The following is a 19,694-nucleotide window of genomic DNA, read 5'->3' as shown; positions in this document are numbered from 1 at the left end:
ATGGTACAGTTTGGATCTGTGTCCCCCGCCCATATCTCATGTCTAACTGTAATCCCCAACGTTGGAGGTGGGGCCTGCTGGGAGGTGATTGGATCATGGGGGTGAATATCCCCTTTGGTACTACTCACTAATAGTGAGTGAGTTCTCGTGAGATCTCATTGTTTAAAAGTGTATAGCACCTATCCTGCCCACTGCCTCCTGCTTCAGCCATGTAAGATGTGTCTGCTTCCCCTTCACCTTCTGCCATGATTGTAAGTTTCCTGTGGCCTCCCCAGAAGCCAAGCAGATGCCACCATGCTTCCTGTACAGCCTGTGGAACCACGAGCCAATTAAACCTCTTTTCTTTATAAATTACCCAGTCACGGGTATTTCTCTGTAGCAGTGTGAGAATGGCCTCATACATGGGATTAAATTTTAAATACATTTGTTATGCTTTTCTCTATTTCCTTTTGTTACAGGAGTGTTGGCCATGACGGTTATGGTGGGTGAGGAAAGGTATCACGGCTTTCCACCCATACAATCCCAAGTGTTTATACAGTACCCGGTAAAAGAAAAAATACATGACAAATACTTAATTTTGGAAAACGTCACTGTAAATTTTTGATCAGATATGTGTTTCTGAAAAATCTGTCTGCTGCCAGCATGTTAGTGGGCTTCCAACTTATCATCATGAGTGAACATTTATGTTCCAAGATACATGTGGGTGCAGCTATTATTACTGTGAAGAGAAATGTGATGTGCCTCTCTTTCTGTACTCACCATATTGACAATCAGTAATGTGCCCAAGAGGGATATCTGTCTGTACAGGTTCTCATTATTTTTCCTATTTCAAATTACTGTTTCAGAAAATCCTATTGCTTCTATGCATACTAATGGATCAAATGTTTGTTTCCTATCAAGTTAAGTTGCATGGAGGGCAGTGCCGTAATAATGTCACAATTGATGGGGGTGATTGATTGTGGAATCTGCAGGTGGCCAGGATCTCACTGCTGCTTGAGGATCCTGAGCAGGGCATTTCCACCTGGGAAGAGAGCAACTGGGATAATGATTTAGATGTTGTTTTGAGTGAGTTGAACTGGATAAGGTAGGTGGTAGAGTGATGTGGTTGACAACTCCAATTGTTTGACACCTCCCTGCATCCATACCCATTAGGAGTACCTTATCTTGCTAACTCTGAGTTTGGCAACATGACTTGCTTTGGTCAATGGTTCAAGACCACACTTGATGCAAAAGGAGGTGTGAAAACATGCTTGTGTGTTTCCACGTCTGCTCTCTTGGACTCCCTCCTGTCATGAGAACATGCATGAACTGGCCTGTTGAAGGAATGTGGGAACCACATGGAGGACAGCTGAGGCCATCCTAGACTAGCCAGCCCCCTACATACCTGTCAGGAACCTTGGAGGGCTGAGTGAGCCCAGCTGAGATTTGTCGAGTCCAGCCTAGAACAGCAGAACCAGCTACGCAAGCAAACTGCGGACTGGTGAGGAATAATACATAGACGGTGGTTGTTTTAAGCCATGAAGGATTAGTTTGTTATGCTGTAATAGTGAACTGATCCATGGTACAAGCAGAAAACAATCTTTGCAACCTGCTGTGTGGATTCTTTATGGCTCTTGAAGAAAAATCTAAGTTTGGGGTAGGGAATAGGGGGATTTCCTGTTCACATTCATGTTCGCTTTCAAGTAGTAGACCACCAGTTACTTTCAATCATAGGAACCATCTCTGTTCAGTAATTAAAATCTCAGCGTAATAATCAAAATGTCAAACTTCATGAAGGTTGACATCTTCTCCTCTCTCCTGCTAGCTGCTTAAGGATTTGAGGGCTGAGGTGGGTGAGACAGATGTGTTTGCATTCTTTTTCATTTTTCTCTTTGCTGGGCCTCATGTCTCAGCTCATCAAGGAAGGGGATTGGGAGTTAAAAATAAAGACTTGCCTATGAGGCAGGTGCAGCTCTGTTCTCACACCAGAGCTTGTTGGTCCTGGTGGTTTTCTTTCTTTCTTATCTCTTTCTTTCTCTCTCTCTCTCTTCTCTCTTTCTTTTTCTACTTTTTTTTTCCAGACAGGGCCTTGCTTTGTGGCCCAGGCTGTAGTGCAGTGGTACAATCATAGCTCACTGCAGCCTCAACCTCCTGGACTTAAGCTATCCTCCCACCTCAGCCTCCCAAGTAGCTGGGACTACAGGCACTAATCACTATGCCTGGCAATTTTTTATATTTTTTGTCAAGATGAGAGTTTCACCATGTTGCCCAGGCTGGTGACAAACTCCTGAGCTCAAGCAATCCAGCCACCTTGGCCTCCCAGGTGCTGGGATTACAGGTGTGAGCCACTGCACCTGGTGACTTTTCAAGCCCAGCTCGCTTCCTCTTGAAATCCTCTTGTGTGCTTTTTAATCTTTCTTCCATCAGGAAGCTCCAATCCACTCCCCATAAAGTGGGCAATGCCATTTATTTATTTATTTTTAAGACAGGGTCTTGCTCTGTCATCCAGGCTGAAGTGCAGTGGCATGATCATAGTTCACTGCAGTCTTGAACTGGGCTCAAGCAATCCTCCTGCCTCCTGAGTAGCTGAGACTACAGCTACATGCCACCACATCCAGCTGATTTTTTTCTTTTGTAGAGATAGGGTTCTCATTATGTTGCCCAGGCTGGTCTTGAACTCCTATGCTCAAGCAATCCTCTCACCTTCAGCTCCCAAAGTGTTGGGATTATAGGCATGAGCCACCGTGCCTGGCCACCTTGTATTTTTTAAGATACACTTTCATATATAACATATGCAGAAATGTAATCAAGTCAAATCACAAACTTCGTGACACATTTTCGCAAGGTGAACACACGACACTGTATGGCCAGCCCCCAGCCCAAGAATGGGAGCACCGTGAGGGTTCCTGGCATAGACTTCATGGAGTGGCAGCCTTGACAGCCATTTTTAGACCTGACATAAGCTGTTTGAAATCCAGTTCAATCCTGTCATCCTTGTCTTCAGTGAGACTTCTCCTCTCTGTGTGGTGTTTGCAATAGAGCCTGCTTGTTCCTCATCTCACTGATGCCAAATCCAGCTCATGCCACAGTTGCTGGCTGTGGGAAAGATCTAATGGTCAACACTGGAGTCATGTAAATGAGTTCCCTCTTTTATGTATGTTTTCTTTAAATGACTCAGATCCACAAGTCCCAAGGGAAAGCCTAAGGACTAGCACCCTGGGCCTTAATAAAGGCAGGTCCCACAGGCTCAACCACAGGCTGGCTGAGCTCCCTGCTGCCTCCAGTCTCCTCCTGGCCCTCCTAGTGATTCGGTGCCCCTAACCTCTCTGGGTCTGTGAGCAATAAACTTCTGCTTCTTGCATTTTCGTTTAACCAACACACCCAAACCTTATTCTCTCCCCCTCCCACCCCATCAGGGCTCTCCTAGACAGGCCCCAAGATCAAATAAGAAAGAAACCATAATAATACAAATCGCAACAGTCCCAGAAGTCCCTCCTCCTCTCTGCTATTACCCATCCACATCCCCTATCCTAACGTCTAACGCTACAGAGAAACAATGAAAATTGTTTTCTTTGGTAAACTTGAGCATTCAAGGACAGAATGCCCAGAATGACTTCTGCTAGCTCTTAGCTAATCAGTTTACCCCAAAACATGCAAACAAAATTCACCATTCCCACACTTACAGATCCTGTTGTCTCCTGTGTTCTGTGACTCAGTCCACCAACTGTCTACTTACTTATGAGCAAACACATGACATGCAAAGTCACCGAGCAGTGAGCAAAAGAATAAATATCTCTCTGACTCATTCTTTGACAAAGAACAACTCCTCCCAGATAGCCTGAGATAATATATTAAATGTAGTTGAAAAGGGCTCTTAAATATGATTACTTTTTTATCCATAAAGATGAGTAATTCTTAATGAATCTACAGACGTACAGCTCCTGTGGTTTTTAAAAAAATTTCCAAGCATTTGGGGAAATGTAATTCATTTCATAAGTAAATTTAATTCATTCCATATGTAAAGATACATGAAATTTAGTTCATTTCATATGTAATATGAGATCAATAAAATATTCTCTATTTTTTCCATGTATACCGGAAATCATGTGAAGCACGAATTTTAAAATTCCTTTTAAATATTATAATCAGTTACATAAAAGTGGATTTTCTGTAACAATGATCTATTCCTAGTTTCAGCAGTTTTTAGGATTTTGCTACAAAAAGAGAACTAAACAGTGATTCAAAGCAGGACATTGGCCTCTGCTGCAGACATTGTTGCATTCAAAATTCTCTCACTTTATGAAAATTGGGATAGTGAACCAAAGGTGTTTAATGGACCAGTGAATGAGTTTAACAGTGATATCATATTGATTTTTTTTCTGTTCATCACTGCCTGAGGGGATCTATCTACAAATTCTATTTTGATTGAGGCACCACCAAGGGGAGGAAAAATATCACCACTGGCATTTTACTGCTTGTACCAGTTGGTATTCCTTGAACTTTTTCTTTCTCTGGAGCCTTAACTATTTCTTTACTCCCGAAAAGCATTCTCAAATTTCCTTTCTGCCATGTCTCAAAATAGAAATACTCGGACAGCCCCAAAAGAAAAGCAACAGAGGCAAAAATTATTCTCCAAATCAGTTTATATATTTTATCAAAACCACCTCCTTGAAATACATATAAACACAAAATAGACAATGCTACATCTATTATATACATAACATCGTCTTTTATCAATAGAAAAACTTTAGGATTTAATATTTTTAAGAATGCAAGTCTATCAGTTTTCTTATTCTCTATTCAAATAAATAATCTCACACTTTAGCATTGCTTTCTCTGAAATAAATATCTTCAGAGCTTTGGGGTACATCTGATATCTGAATCACAAATTGTTGTCCGTCTTTTAGGGTTATGAGGGCTTCTTGTCCCATAGGAAGGCTGAGTTTAACTGCGCTTTCGGTGGTTTCATCTTCCAACAGCACGTGGATGAGCTGTGAGAGGGAAATGTTTAAAGGGAAAAGATAAAAAGAGACAGTTATACTATTCCTTGTTGCAGGAACTACCATTTGAGTTCTTCTACCAAGCCCAAGGTCCCACCCTGGGATGTAAAGGAGAAGTTCATGCATTTATTCTTTTTTTTTTTTTTGAGATGGAGTTTCACTCTTGTTGCCCAAGCTGGAGTGCAATGGCACCATCTCAGCTCACTGCAACCTCCGCCTCCCAGGTTCAAATGATTCTCCTGCCTCAGCCTCCCAAGTAGCTGAGATTACAGGCATGTACCACCATGCCCAGCTAATTTTGTATTTTTAGTAGAGACAGGGTTTCACTATGTTGGCCAGGCTGGTTTCGAACTCCTGACCTCAGGTGATCCACCTGCGTCAGCCTCCCAAAGTGCTGGGATTAGAGGCATGAGCCACCGCGCCCAGCTCATGCATTTATTCTTACTAAGAGAACTCCTGATTTCTCAGGAAAACACTCAGGGTCCAGTGAGGACTCAGTGGGAGGCTTTGCAAGGCAGGGATGGTGCAGGGGCAGGGAGCTGATGGGCTCTCTTTAGGGAAAGGAAGAGGGCTTTGCAGTTTGTGAGAAATGTCCTCGTGAGAGCAAACCAACATTCTTCCTTAACAGACACTGGAGAAAGCAGATGAGTTGTGAAAGTTGGGAGGGAGCCTATGAAAGGCACCCACGGTCTCCATGTGGCTGCAGAACCCCCATCAATTTGGGGGTCTCAAGACGTGTACTAATCCCCGCATTCTCAACAAGTCTCTGGAGCTGACATAGTCGGTTCAAATTCCCACACAGGCTCTCCTTCCCCCATCCATCAGCAATCTGGTATTGGTGACTCAATTGGGAAGTATCAGATTCGAGAGATGGGGAGGTTCTAAGTTACCTGAAGCTCTCCTCAGACACTTCACCTGACGAGCAAGTAAGTCTTCCTATCTGAGAATGGTGAATGTACCATCCCTCCCTTAGCTCCAGGAAACTTGGCCATGACTACTTTAAAACCAATAGAAATGTATTCACTTGGTCTGATTTCATGAATAAACCTCCTATAAGCTAGTATACTTTGACAGAGATGTGTGCACCATTAACTTCAAATGCAAGGTTCATGAAAGTATGTCTCACTCCTCCTCTAAATTCAACAAAAACCATCACCACCAATGAAAAGGCGTTTTTCTTCTTTTTCAAAAAATTGTTTTCACCTTTATCTTAGAGGCGAAGAGACACTTAAAAAATGTTGTTTTGCTCTGCTGTAATCCTGGAGTACATGACCTAAATTCGTTATTTGATATCAGTATAGTTTTTCACTTTATTCTTAAACATGCCTTGGCATCTGACTATTTTGAACGCCGCTAGAATGTAGAAGAGGGACAGATGGGTATGGCAATCCGGAATGCTGACTTCAGTTGTTACCGGAGGTGCAGGCCAGCACTAAATTGTTCAGGGAATGAGGCTGCCACAGCTGTGCAGCTGAACGAGGTGTTAAATGGTGGCAGATGAATGCAGATGGGACACGCAGGGTGTGCTTTTCTGTTGATGATGAGTGCAAGTGCTGAATAATGGATGCAATGAAAATCAGATGAGTGTAACTTTTGGTGTGATTGTTTAAGTCATTATAGCTAATTCAGCAGGCAGGAATGAACAGAAGCAGGTTTAATTAATCTCTAATGTGTATTACCTTGGATTACCTGACATTTGTCTGCTTCTGTTGCTTTATTATGTAGTTCAATTAAGTGTTTAATATCTTCTCTATTGTTTCCACCCATTAAATGTAGGTCAAACCTCATTGCAAGGACCTTCAGAGGAGCTAAGGGATTGGGCCAAGAGTGTTAAGAGAAAGTGCTCAGCTTAGGAGGCAGTGGTGGAGCAATAATAATGATGACCAGTGGTTACTGGGTACTTACTATATTCTAGGAAATAGCCTAAGCATTTTACAACAATTAACTCATTTAAACCTCATAATGGCCCTATAGAATTAGACATGAGTATCCCCATAAGTTAAGCAATTTGTCCAACGTTCTAACTAACAAGGGGAAGAAGTAGAATTTGAACCCAGAAATGTACGTGCCAGGATTGCCCTTATCAGACTTGAAGGTATTTTTAGTAATTAGTCCCAAGTGACCAATTATGGAATTAAAGCAGATGGCAGAAAACACTTTGGGGGAGAGAGAGAATGCTGAGAAGGACAGTCTTGGAAGGATCTGTGGAGGTGTAAATTCCTGTTCTTCCACTAATTAGTGAGGTGACCTTGGGAAAATTACCCAACCCCTTCAAGATCCTCAGTTATGCCAGCTGTAAAATAGGGTTGATGATAACACCTATTTCACTGAGATGAAAAGATGCATTTAAACGTTCAGCTATGGAAGACTGTCAGTGTCTGCTCTTCACGCCTTCTAACTGTGCCTGAAGAGGTAAAAGCTTACTCCTGGTTACCTTGCTGACTAATATATACACATTTACTATATAAATGTGTATATCATTTGACTAACATTCTCCGCTTGGCTGAACTTTATTCTGGCTCCTGAACCTTCTCGTTTGCCCACTTTCTTGTGAAATCCAGTTTTAGCAAGAACCCTGCTGAGTCACTTTAGCAAGAATGCCCCATCTCCATATGTGATCAGTTTCCTCATCCTCTGCCAGCCTCTAGGTGATGTCTGGTCACCCCAGCTGGCTGGACTTCTACAAGAATCCTCTTAGGTGGGTTCAGCCAGAATCCCCCTTATGTCTGACATTTCTTCTTAGTAAGTTCCCATCCACTGACCCCCCACCCAGCTCCTAGGCTATAAATTCCGCTCCCGCCACCCTGTCCCTGCTGTACTCAGAGTTAAGACCAATCTCCCTCCCCGGCTGCAAAAGCCCTGTGGAGATGGTACTGAATAAAGCCTTCCTTACAGATAAAGCCTCCCTTATGGTGCTTTAACAAGTGTCACTGCAAGATGTTTTTGTTTTTCCTTTAACAAGTTGTCATGCTACGCGCTGACCTCTTGCTCCAGCTGGTGAGCGCAAAGAATTTGCTTTCACTTGGAGCTGAACACTGCAGCCCAGCATGAATGCTGGCCCTGCTAGGGCTCTACAGAATGCTCCAGACTACACTCAGGCGCTTTCCACTGGTGGCCCTTGGAGGGCTCTGCCACAGGTACAGCAGCAGGGAGAGCCATTCTCCTAGGCATAGCCTAGCCAAGCCATTGCCTCTTCAGAACTAACTGGGCCTTCTTTCTGCCAACTGTCTAAAAACACCTGCTTCCTGAAAGCGCCTTAGCTGCTGCCAGCTAAGGAGGCCCAGCTCTCATTAGCACCCCCAAGTTGGGGTCAGTGTTTCACTGCTGCATGCTTCATCAACCATGTCTGCTCTTTTCACATGTACACTCATGCAGGAGGTGAGTTTCTCATTTACAGACACACATTGGAATCTACCTCACAGAGAGCACTGAATGCAGCTGGATATGTGACTTACTATCTCAAAGTGAGAAAGAAAGACCAAATACAGATAGAGAACTGGTAAACCTGAGAGATGCATTGAGATGCATTTCCCTGGCTCCTGTTTTTTTTTTTTTTTTTTTTTGGTCTAGGGAGGTGTCTTGTCCAAGCATTGCTCAATAACAGGTGTGCAGGATCTCTGCAATTGGAGAACTCAGAATGAGAGTTTGCTCAAGAAGGAAAGGGCCCTGGAAGCTTCCTATTATTCTGCGGACTCTAAGGCATGAAGAGTTTTAGGCTGTGACTCATTGCCACGGCCAAGACCACTATTAACCTGCTTCAGGGTGAATGATTGCACCTACTTCAATTTCCTACTAAGCACAACTCATCTGTGTGAGAGGGGGAACTTGTGGGCACAAAAAGAAGATGGATAGCGGCTAAACATCAAACATGTGCAGAGAAATTAGCCCTAAGACAATTGCTGTCAGTTTTCTTTTAACCAGCCCACTCCCCACTCCTCAATGGAGGCATTTCAGTTGTTCCTCCATCAGTCCAGCTCTGCTTCATGGTACTGATGTCCATGTCCGACCTCTACAACCTGTGTCCTGCACTCCTCAGGGCATAAAACAACCTCCTGTCTAGGGTTGTAGGTGAAGAATGGACTTGAGATCAGGCAGGCTGGGGCTCCAATCTCTGTTCCACTATTTCCTCGCATTTCCTTGCTGTGTGACTTTGTGCAAGTCACTCAGCTTCTGTGAGCCTCAGTTTCCTCATCCATCAAATGACAATGACAAGAACAAATATTCTACAGGATGGCATGGCTTCGAGATAACATACATAAGGGCTATATAGTAGGTGTTAGGTAAATAGTAACTCTAATTTTTGTATCTTTCAACAGGTATCCCAATGTAATCTTTTCAAAATCCTCTGTTCAGACTATTTGACGTTTCCTGTCTTTGAACACTAGGGGAATTTTCAGTGCATGCCACTCAGATGTCAGTGGTGTGCTATTGCTGAGTTAGTCTCACCAGGCCAGGCACACTCTGGGAAGGCAATAAATACCCAGGCCATCAGATGGCCCACACTTCTAATCATGCCAGGCATCTATCAATGTCCCACAAACCTGAGCCGACCAGTAATCAACAGACAGTGAATTAAACTCACCCCCAGCAAAATCGCCTAGTGTAAAGATGATTGTAGAATCCTTTATCATTGTTTGGACAAAGTGATCTTGAGGGTTTTCCTAATCACCTATGGCTCTTATTCCCCTTGAAACAGCTGTGTGGAAGGGGGTCCTGGTGTCCCTACCTTATCGCCCGTGGCAGTGTCCACCAAGAAGCCCAGGATCCTGAGGACCATGTTGCTCACACCCACGGGATATCGGCCGTGGCCCATGTGTGTCAGCATCACCCCCAGTGGCTCCACGCTGGGGCTGGCACACGCCTGCGACAGTGAGGAATTCAGAGGGTGGGAAAGTGCCTGATCTGGCTGGCTGAGAGTCGGGTCATCTGGTAGCATTTCCTTGACATTCCCCACGTCCTCCTCCTCCTCTTCCTCCTCTAGGCATGACTGAAGTATATGAATTACGTATTCTAAAAGCAGCAAGTGAAACAGATGCCAGGAGCCTACATTTAGATAATAACCAAAAATGAATACATTTGATCGACAGACAATAAACAAATCACTGTGAAACTAACAACTTTTCTGGGGCTAACACCTGTGTAAGTGAGCCTCGTTCCAATAGCCTACCCAGAAGAGGCCTGGGTGGGCCTCTTACATAGCAGCCATCAGTAGAAAACCCCTGGCAAGGCAGCTTTTGGACAGAACGGACCAAGAGCTAAACAGCCTAAGCCATGAAAAGGAACTTAAAATCCATCTGGTGTGAGATGGGAGGAAAGCAAACCCTACAGGGAACTGGGTGCTGCTCCCAGAGCTGGAGAGGTTACCCCTCAACCTCACTGTGCCCCATGTATGATCCACAGGAATGTCCAGAAGGGGTGGGAGGAAATGGGGGCAGTGTGCAGAGGGAGCCCTGCTGCTGTTTCGTGGTGTTTGAAACGTAGTGCGTTGCCTCTCTTGCAGACCCTGTGGCTGCAGCTTTTTGTGTGGGAAGTGGGTAAGGAGGCCAGCTGGCTTTCCACCTGTGAGAGGTGTCTTCTCAGGTGCACCTGCAAGTGCCGTCATCAGAGAGGAAGGAGGGTATGTGACTTAGCTGAATGCTCCAAATCCCAAGGACTTTGCACTCACAGAAAGGAAAACAATCATTAATGTTTGCTTGAGAAACAGAGGAGGAAATCTGGCCTATTGCAATCGTTAAAAGATAAGTATTAAATAAAGGTAAAATCATGACTCTTATACAGATATAAAATAGACACATCAGGCACAGTGGCTCACACCTGTAATCCCAGCACTTTTGGAGGCCGAGGCGGGCAGATCACAAGGCCAGGATATCGAGACCATCCCGGCTAACAAGGCAAAACCTCGTCTCCACTAAAAAATACAAAAAATTAGACGGGCAGGGTGGCACGTGCCTGTAGTCCCAGCTACTCGGGAGACTGAGGCAGGAGAATCACTTGAACCCAGGAGGCAGAGGTTGCAGTGAGCCGAGATCGCACCATTGCATTCCAGCCTGGGTGACAGAGCCTGGGTGACAGAGTGAGACTCCATCTCAAGAAGAAAAAAGAGAAAAGGACATATCAAAGGTTTTCTTTAACTCATTAATTAAATGATGTATTACATCTTATTGCTACATCAGTAAGATGTTGTCACTGGTTCAAAAGAGAATTCAAAGTACTAACTATATACTATAGACAGAAAAGAATGCTGACAGTGACAAATAGATCCAAAAGGGATCTGTCCTCAAGGCAGCATCAATCACAACCACCTGACACAACTAGTTTGTATTTCTGTGGATGAGGGTCATCTGCATTATCAGTTTGCTGCAACTTACAGAGCTGTAAAAATAACTCAAAGACAATGGAATGTAGAGATAACCCAGAAGGCTGTGCCAACCTTTTGTCCATTTCAAAGCCTTTTGTCCATTTCAAGTAATCTTTTCATCCATTTCAAAAGCCCTTCACAGTTTTTTCCCTGAGCAGTGTTCTATTCCTCCACGGATCTGGGTGAGAGATCACTGTCCCTGTGGAAGGCATGACCTTGCCTGAAGTGAGCCTGACAACATCGTCTGGCTTATTTAACCTTGGAAAATCAGAGTCCAAGTCTTGAAACCGTTGTTCAAACTACTGGTGTGAATACACTGATTTCATGTGGAGGTACAGAGAAGGTAGACTGGGAAAAGTAACAACTACAGACTAGATTTCTTTTCTTTTTTTGACACAGAGTCTGGCTCTGCTACCCAGGCTGGAGTGCAGTGGCCCAATCTCAGCTCATTGCAACCTCTGCCTCCCTGGTTCAAGCAATCCTCCCACCTCAGCCTCCCAAGTAGCTGGGACTACTGGGCCACCACATCTGGCTAATTTTTGTATTTGTATTTTATTTTTTTTGTAGTGACAGGGTTTGATCATATTGCCCAGGCTGGTCTTAAACTCCCAGGCTCAAGAGATCTGCGTGCCTCAGTCTCGCAAAGTGCTGGGATTACAGGTGTGAGCCACCATACCCGGCTCAGGGCTAGATTTCTTCCCATGATGCATGTAAACTCTGCTGTCTCTCTGCTCTGGAAGAGCAGGAGCATAAAGCAGAGTCAGTTTGGACTTCAGTGAAGGGAAGAGTCCCACTATAAGTGAGTGTCACCTATATGGCAGCTGATAGCAGCAGCCCTCAGGAGCTCCAGGGTGTCTGCAAAGCTGGTCTAATAGGGCTTGCTTTCTCTTCCTTCTTGCTGTGAGAGCATCTGGCAGCTCTCTGTGCAGGGATCACTTGCCATAACTACTGTGCAAACTCACAGGAGTGGAGACTTTATCTTTTCACTGCTGTATGCCCAGTGCCCAGGAAGGTGCCTGGGAAGCATGAAATACCTTTTGAAGGAATGATCCAGTCCATGAAGCTGGTGGGCTGAGTGGTGAACTTCCCTTCCTATAATCCTTTTTGTTTTTTTTTCTTTTTGAGGTGGAGTTTCGCTCTTGTCACCCAGGCTGGAGTGCAATGGTGCGATCTCAGCTCACCGCAACTTCTGCCTCCCAGGTTCAAGTGATTCTCCTGCCTCAAGCTCCCGAGTTGCTGGGATTACAAGCATCCACCACCATGCCTGGCTAATTTTTGTATTTTTAGTAGAGACAGGGTTTCACCATGTTGGTCAGGCTGGTCTCGAACTCCTGACCTCAGGTGATCCACCTGCCCCAACCTCCCAAAGTGCTGGGATTACAGGTGTGAGCCACAGCACCCAACCCCTACAACCCTTTTTATAAGGCAATTGCATCAAAGATGTGACCTTCCCCAACAGAGGAAGACCAGGGATTTGACCAGGAAGTTTGCAAAATGAACATTACTTCACTCTCTCTACCATCTGCATACAATGGCAACTTAATCATTATTCCTGAGAGTTAAGTATGAGTGCTTCAAAGAATCCATTTTGTGCTCCATCTCAGTTGTCTCTCTCGGTGCTTTTCTCTAAATGTCACAAAGCTCATAATTCAAGAACAAGGAGAGGCTTCCTGTGTGTCTAACGATGATGAAACAGGAAGGAAAAGCATGGTCCATCTGTTTGACAGACTATCACACTGACACTAAAAATAAAAATTACTATCATGTTGTATGGTTTGCTGCATCTATGTTATATTTTACATAAAAAGGTTAAAAGAAGATGGCTGGATTCTACATAGCAATACGCAAAATACTTATGCCATAATGACATTTTTAAAAGGTAGAATACAAAATATTTTCTTATTTTCTGACTTACCAAAACTATCTCCGTGGCAGAGGGTCATGGCTTTGCTCACAGCAGTGAGAAGAAGATTCCATCTCAGCTGGAAGCTGGCGGCTAATTTGATAAACTCTTCTTTGCTTCTGCTTGGCTGTTAAGTTTTTGTGAGAAAAAGGCTGCAGTTTGTGATAAAATCAAGAAGCAGAGTATGTTTCGAATGCACACATTTGTCATGCACACGCATTTTTAAACAGCCAGAGAAGACGAAGATGAAATAATGGGCCAATGTCTGGTCTTTCTCTGTCTTCCATGGAGATGGTTCCAGGGCAGAGCCCTTTAAAGTTGGTGGAGAGAAGGAGGGAGGTAGGAAATTGGCTTACTTTTTCTCTTAAAATAAAAAAAAAGCAATTTTTTTTTTGAGACATGGTCTTCCTCTTCCCCAGGCTGGAGTGCAGTGGCATGATCTTGGCCCACTGCAGACTCAAACTCCTGGGCTTAAGGGATCCTCCCACCTCAGCCTCCTCAGTAGCTGGGACTACAGGCATGCACCACTGCGCATGACTAATTTAATTTTTGGGGGGAGGGTGGGTAGAGATAAGGGTCTCACTGTGTTGCTCAAGCTGGCCTTAACTTCTAGGCTCAAGTGATCCTCCTGCCTCGGCCTCCCAGAGGCACTGGGATTAGAGGCATAAGCCACCATGCCCAGCACCACACAGTTTTTCAAAAGAGGTCACTTATGATGTGTGACACAGAAACACCGTAGGGACAGCCTCATTGAAGTCCACTTGGGAATGGCCATCAAGAGGGGCAGGGGCTGTTTTATTCCTGCACTTCTGCATGTCAAATCTGATTGTGGAAAAGTGGCACAGAGTCCCATAATAACGAAAAGCAGTGGTGCCCATTTGGAAAAGCTGGTCATCATGCTTGCTGTGTAAGCAAGCTCCAAACTGGAAAGTCCCAGCTCCTGCACCCAGTGGAACCAAGGTCATCTGACAGCCTCACTGGCACTAAACTGTATACCAATAAGATGCTGCTGCATGCAGACTAAGAGATTCCCTCTACCCAGACAGAGAGCAGCCTTGGACCACACTTGAAGCCATCTGTAAGCCATGAGTCATGGATTTCAAATGCATCTGTTGATATGCATGCTCCAAGCCTCGTCTCATCCTCAGTCACATGCCTGTGGACCCACCACAGCTCCACCACATGTCTTTGAGGAAGAAATAGAGAGCCTGGCTATAAACAAAGAATGCCCTTTCTTGTCATTGCTTCTTTTCCCTTCTGCCCCAGCGAAACCCTTGGCACACCAGAAGGTGGCCCTGAGCTTCAGGGGACGTGAGGTCCTTTCAGTAGCATCCTCCTCCTCAGTGCTCCTCACCATCTGAGATGGACTCTTGGGAGGAGCCCTTCCCATCGGTGTTCAGCAGAGGGTTTTATGTTGAAGGGACAATGAGAGTACAAAAGCACAGGGATCCTGCTGGGCACGGTGGCTCACGCCTATAATCCCAGCACTTTGAGAGGCAGAGGCAGGTGGATCATTTGAGGTCAGGAGTTCAAGACCAGCCTGGCCAATATGGCAGAACCCCATCTCTACTAAAAATACAAAAATTAGCCAGGCAGGGTGGCACACACCTGTAATCCCAGCTACTCCGGAGTCTGAGGCAGGAGAATCGCTTGAACCTGGGAGGCGGAGGTTGCAGTGAGCTGAGATTGCACCACTGCTCTCCAGCCTGGGTGACAGAGCAAGACTCCATCTCAATTAAAAAAAAAAAACAACCCACAGGGATACTTCCTAAAAGCATCGGGGGATGCAGCTCTGAGTGACCAGGGCTCTCTCTGCACAAATGTTTGAAAGTCAGCATAAACACCATTGAGCGTTCTTCCCGTCATGTCCACAGTGTGGCACTTCATGTCCCCCAACATAGAAGCTCCTCCAGGGCCCAAACTGCCCTCTGCTCACTGACTGCCAGATGCTAACTGAAGCCATGGGGCATCTCTGACAAGCCCAAGTGTGTGCATCTTAATAGTCTGAGCATTTGATTGACAATAATCTGGTTTTGTAAAGATCAGCCAAGCTATTTTACAAAAACAAGACCTTCAAAGGCACACAGTTACAAAAACACCATTTTTCTAATGTGCCTCCTTTGTGAAGGCTGAAGGCACAATGATGGAGACTTGGGAAACACATAGCCCTCTGGTTTGCAATGTAGGATGGCAGGGTTGGCAGTGATGATCTCAGTGGGTTCATCTGATTAAAGCTGGAGGCTGAGTTCTAGTTTCCACTTAAGGAACAGACAATAGACAGCTCCTGTCTGTGAGGATGTATAATATAAGCCTTTGGCTAGCGAATGAATAAATGTCTCAGTAGCCATCCAGCTCTGGACATGGTCACTGCTGTTAAAAATAAGCTTTGCCTAAGATCAACAGGAGGAATAAAAACCATACAGAATCTGGGATAATGATTTTCAAGAAGCATATGAGACCAGGCACCTGCCAAGGGTTGGAACTGGCTTTCCAGCTCCTTCCTGAGGATTTTTCTGGTTCATACCTAGGAGGTCGAAAATCCCAAAGTCCCCTGCAGTCTTCTTGGTCTCAGTGATTATTTCTCCTCTTTCTTCTCAACTGAGAGTTCAGGGATACAGACAAGGCCAGGCAGGTGGCACAAGGGAGTGGCCGCAACATGGCCAGAAGCTTAAAGAGAAAGCTCAGAGCCACGCTCCCAGCCCCAGGCCCTCGGAGTCTTTGTTCTCTCCCCCAGTGTGGACTGCTCCTTCCTTCCTAGGTAAACTCACTCCTGCTCTTGAATGCCCGATCCCCCTCTCTCAGCTTATTTTAATCCTACACATGCTTCATATCCCAGTTTTAAGTCCCACCTTCTCTTCGAAGCCTTTCCAAACCACTTCAGCCTTGGCAAGCACAAAGTCTCAAGAGGTGGGGCCCGGGCTGCCTCATTTCCCCCTAGGTGTTTTTGTTTGTTTGTTTGTTTGTTTGTTTTTTGAGACAGAGTCTTGCTCTGCCACCCAGGCTGGAGTGCAGTGGTGTGATCTCAGCTCACTGCAACCTCCAGTTCCCAGGTTCAAGTGATTCTGGTGCCTCAGCCTCCCGAGTAGCTGGGATTACAGGTGCATGACACCACGCCCAGCTAATTTTTTTGTATTTTTTTAGCAGAGATGGGGTTTCACCGTGTTAGCCAGAATGGTCTCCATCTCCTGACCTTGTGATCTGCCTGCCGCGGCCACCCAAAGTGCTGGGATTACAGGTGTGAGCCACCATGCCCGGCCAGACGGAGTCTTTTGTTGCCCAGGCTGGAGTGCAGTGGCTCTCAGCTCACTGCAAACTCCGCCTCCTGGGTTCAAGCGATTCTCCTGCCTCAGCCTCCTGAGCAGCTGGGATTACAGGTGTGTGCCACCATGCCCAGCTAATTTTTGTATTTTTAGGAGAAAGAGGGTTTCACTGTGTTGGCCAGGCTGGTCTTGAACTCCTGACCTCACGTGATCTTCCCGCCTTGGCCTCCCAAATTGCTGGGATTACAGATGTGAGCCACCGTGCCCGGCCTCCCTGTAGGTTTTCACCCACAGCCCCTAGCTCTCCCCACCTGCCCTGGGCCCATGGAGTGAAGGACTGTGACCTCTCTCAAGGCATTCTCAGCTCTCCACTGCCCCCATGGAGGATGATGAAAATCAAGCCCAGGATCCCACTGAAGCAACTCCCAAGAGTCACGATGGTCGGAAGGATCAAACCTGCCCATATCCACAACGAAACCATCTTTGGGCTTTTGAAATCAAGCCAGACATTTTACTGGAACATGTCTGCAAAACATGGGCTGTTCTCCCCCTGAAACAGACAAAACCCCTCCTCCTTTTCCACACTCCCTTTGCTGCAATACACACCTGCACACACAGTCACCCACACCAACTTACACACATGCTCACACACACTGCACACATGCTCACCTGTACACACACTCATCCATGCATGCTCAAACACCCACACACATACTGCATACGCTCATGCACACCCACTCACCTGTACACCATGCTCACCACACCCACATACACACATGCTCACACACACCCTGACACACATGCTCACCACAGGCTCACCCCTCCACACACACTCCCACACACCCAAACATATGCACACACTCACACACACACACACACACACTTGTGTGATGTGCTCCCCCAGACCCCCATTCTCTGCCTGCTACAGAGTTTGAGGCCATCCCCTGCCCTCACACCCAGGCCAGCTTTGACACATTTCCGACCAGAGCCTAAGAAGCCTCTTTCCCATCCCTTAGGCAATGGGCACTCATTTATCTAGAATGGTCAACACACTTTGTTTGTTTTTTTTTTTTAAGTCACAGCTTCCTACCTGGAACACAAATGCTTGCAGATGTGAAGACAGACAGCTGAGGAATACCCTGAGATCTGTTGATGTTCCCAGCAAAGAAATTAGGTTTCTTAAACCTGCAAAGATACAAAATAAACAAACTAAAGATTGCATGCAGCAGAGCAGAATTTCTCTTAGGTATTTGTGTACTGGGTAACCTGGGAACATCACTGAACAATAGCTCGAAGGGACTCCCCAGGGCCTCACGCTCATTGTGAACACAGAGGATGTCCTGAGGCTGGCTTTGTCACCTCTGCGGTCATCTATTCAGAATTACATGGACATACCTGTTGTGAGCCACCTCTGCCACTTGTTGAAACAGAAATATTTTGAAACCATAACTACACCTTGCAATTATCCAGACCTTGTCTTCAGATGAGCTCATTGCACGATACAGACATGACCTCACCTATCCTTGCCATCTTCATAAAAGGGCTGGTTTATTAGTGTCATTGAAGTGATGGCAGACATACATCAAAGCTGCTGAGAGAGGGTGAGCGCCTTGCCTGTGGTTATGCACTCAGTTAGGTGGAGCCTGGTGTGAAGTCAGGTTCTGGATCCTCCACCTGCACAGGTAGCACTGAGAGGGAAAGAACAGCCTTTGGCCTTCCCAGCTTTTTGAGTGCTTCTGCATACCAAGCAGAGTTTGGAAAACTGAGTCGTTTGCAGTGGCCCCCCTGACGCTTGGTGGAGGTACGCTTGGACTCGGAAGTGGAAGCATTTGTCTGCAGGTATCAGCAGTGGCTGACAGTCTGCTATCTCCCTGCAGAACTCTGCATCTTCCTGTTGGGACTCACGAAGATGCCAGTAGGAGCACAGGAGCCCTGGCCAGACCAGTGGGCAGTCTCGAACGCACCTGGGCGTGGGGGGGTCTCATGCCTTCCTGGGACTCCCTGTGATCCAGCTGGGGGTAAGAGGGGGTTTTGGTTAGCCAGCACGTTGGGAAGGGGACCTATTGGGTTCCCACTAATCAGAACTGCAGAATTACTAATCAGAATTAGTAATCCTACTAATAGCTCTGAAGCCTGCTGGATTAAGTGTTAACCTTTTAGTTGCTGGACTGGTGAGAAAAAAAAAAAGTGCCCTGTGGGAGGATCTGGAATTGGGGTCAGCCAGGGGACACTATCAAGGAACAGGACAGTGGAGGGGAGCAGAGGTCATTTACCAACAACTAGGGATATATTTTAGTATTTTAATAACTGGCACAACCCTACCAAGGCCAGCCCTACTGCAAGGTGAAAGAAAGAGGATGGGCTAATTTACAGGTGGTGCTTTTGTGTACTCCTGAATTCTGTACCCATCAAGTCACAAAACACTGAAGTGCTCCTGTGGGCCAGTGCAATGCTGGGTGGCCCAGGGTTACTAAGACACAGCTGACAGCCTGAAGGGGTTCATGGGAACTGAGCGGGCAGCTGTGGACACAGCTGAGAGTACTAGCAAGGAGTTATGCCCATAGAGGGAGAGGCCATTGGACTTACCTGGGGCATCGCAGCAGCGAGTGTTTGGAAAGGGCACACACAGGAGAGCCTGGCACCCTCCCTGTAGCCATCATAGGAGGGCCTAGAGATGCCCATAATTCATAATTGGTAACCATCCTGCAGCTCCCTGCCTCCCAGGTCCTCTCTGAGTCTGGAGAGCTCCTTCTGCCATTACGTTCGCTCCCCAAGGACGCAACAACACACACCAGCCAGCAATGCAAGCTCTTTATGGAAGGGGGATTTTTTTCTTGAAAAACAATGACAATGATCAATAGCAAATGGCAAGAATATCCACCTGCTTCCTGTCACTTGTTTGGAAGGTAATGAAATATGGTAAAAGCACCATTGTTAAACTTCACATTGCAAGTAACAAGAGTGGCAGGAGAATGTGTCAACGCAGACATCTAGCTCAAGGCAATTTAGCATGATTGAAGAGACACAGGAGTCTGTGTGTGTACAACACAGATGCAGAAACTAAACTTTTCCCCCACAGGAGATATTCTGGAGATAAATCCTGTCAAGCAGCAAGCACACTCATCTGATCGTTAATTAACTCAACTAACAGGTATCAGCACTGCTGCCCTGTCTGGCCCTGGGGTAGGTCCTGG

General features: G+C 45.9%; 1 protein-coding gene across 36 annotated transcripts in view; it reads right to left on the bottom strand.

Annotated features, from left to right (window-relative positions):
• Nucleotides 1–4,604: 4,604 nt before the first annotated feature.
• The window catches only part of LOC129057501 (DNA-binding protein RFX8-like), a 103,067-nt gene continuing 87,977 nt past the window's right edge, over nucleotides 4,605–19,694 (bottom strand). For 26 of the 36 annotated variants that reach the window (XM_054547249.1, XM_054547252.1, XM_054547256.1 and 23 more), the window contains 4 exons: nucleotides 17,591–17,685; nucleotides 13,253–13,367; nucleotides 9,706–10,022; nucleotides 4,605–4,970 (listed from right to left, as the gene is read on the bottom strand). In XM_054547249.1, coding sequence (XP_054403224.1) covers nucleotides 4,794–4,970; nucleotides 9,706–10,022; nucleotides 13,253–13,367; nucleotides 17,591–17,685 — 704 coding nt within the window. In that variant the 3' untranslated portion in view covers nucleotides 4,605–4,793. Of the gene's footprint in view, nucleotides 4,971–9,705; nucleotides 10,023–13,252; nucleotides 13,393–13,431; nucleotides 13,551–17,590; nucleotides 17,686–19,086; nucleotides 19,169–19,694 lie in introns of those variants that run through there. The other 10 variants (XM_054547250.1, XR_008522073.1, XM_054547257.1 and 7 more) reach the window with 10 other exon arrangements.

Source organism: Pongo abelii, chromosome 12 (genome assembly GCF_028885655.2).
Source record: "Pongo abelii isolate AG06213 chromosome 12, NHGRI_mPonAbe1-v2.0_pri, whole genome shotgun sequence".
In the NCBI taxonomy this organism is placed as follows: Eukaryota; Metazoa; Chordata; class Mammalia; order Primates; family Hominidae; genus Pongo; species Pongo abelii.
The sequence above is the reverse complement of the archived record's forward strand: the minus strand, read 5'-3'. Positions and strand labels throughout refer to the sequence as shown.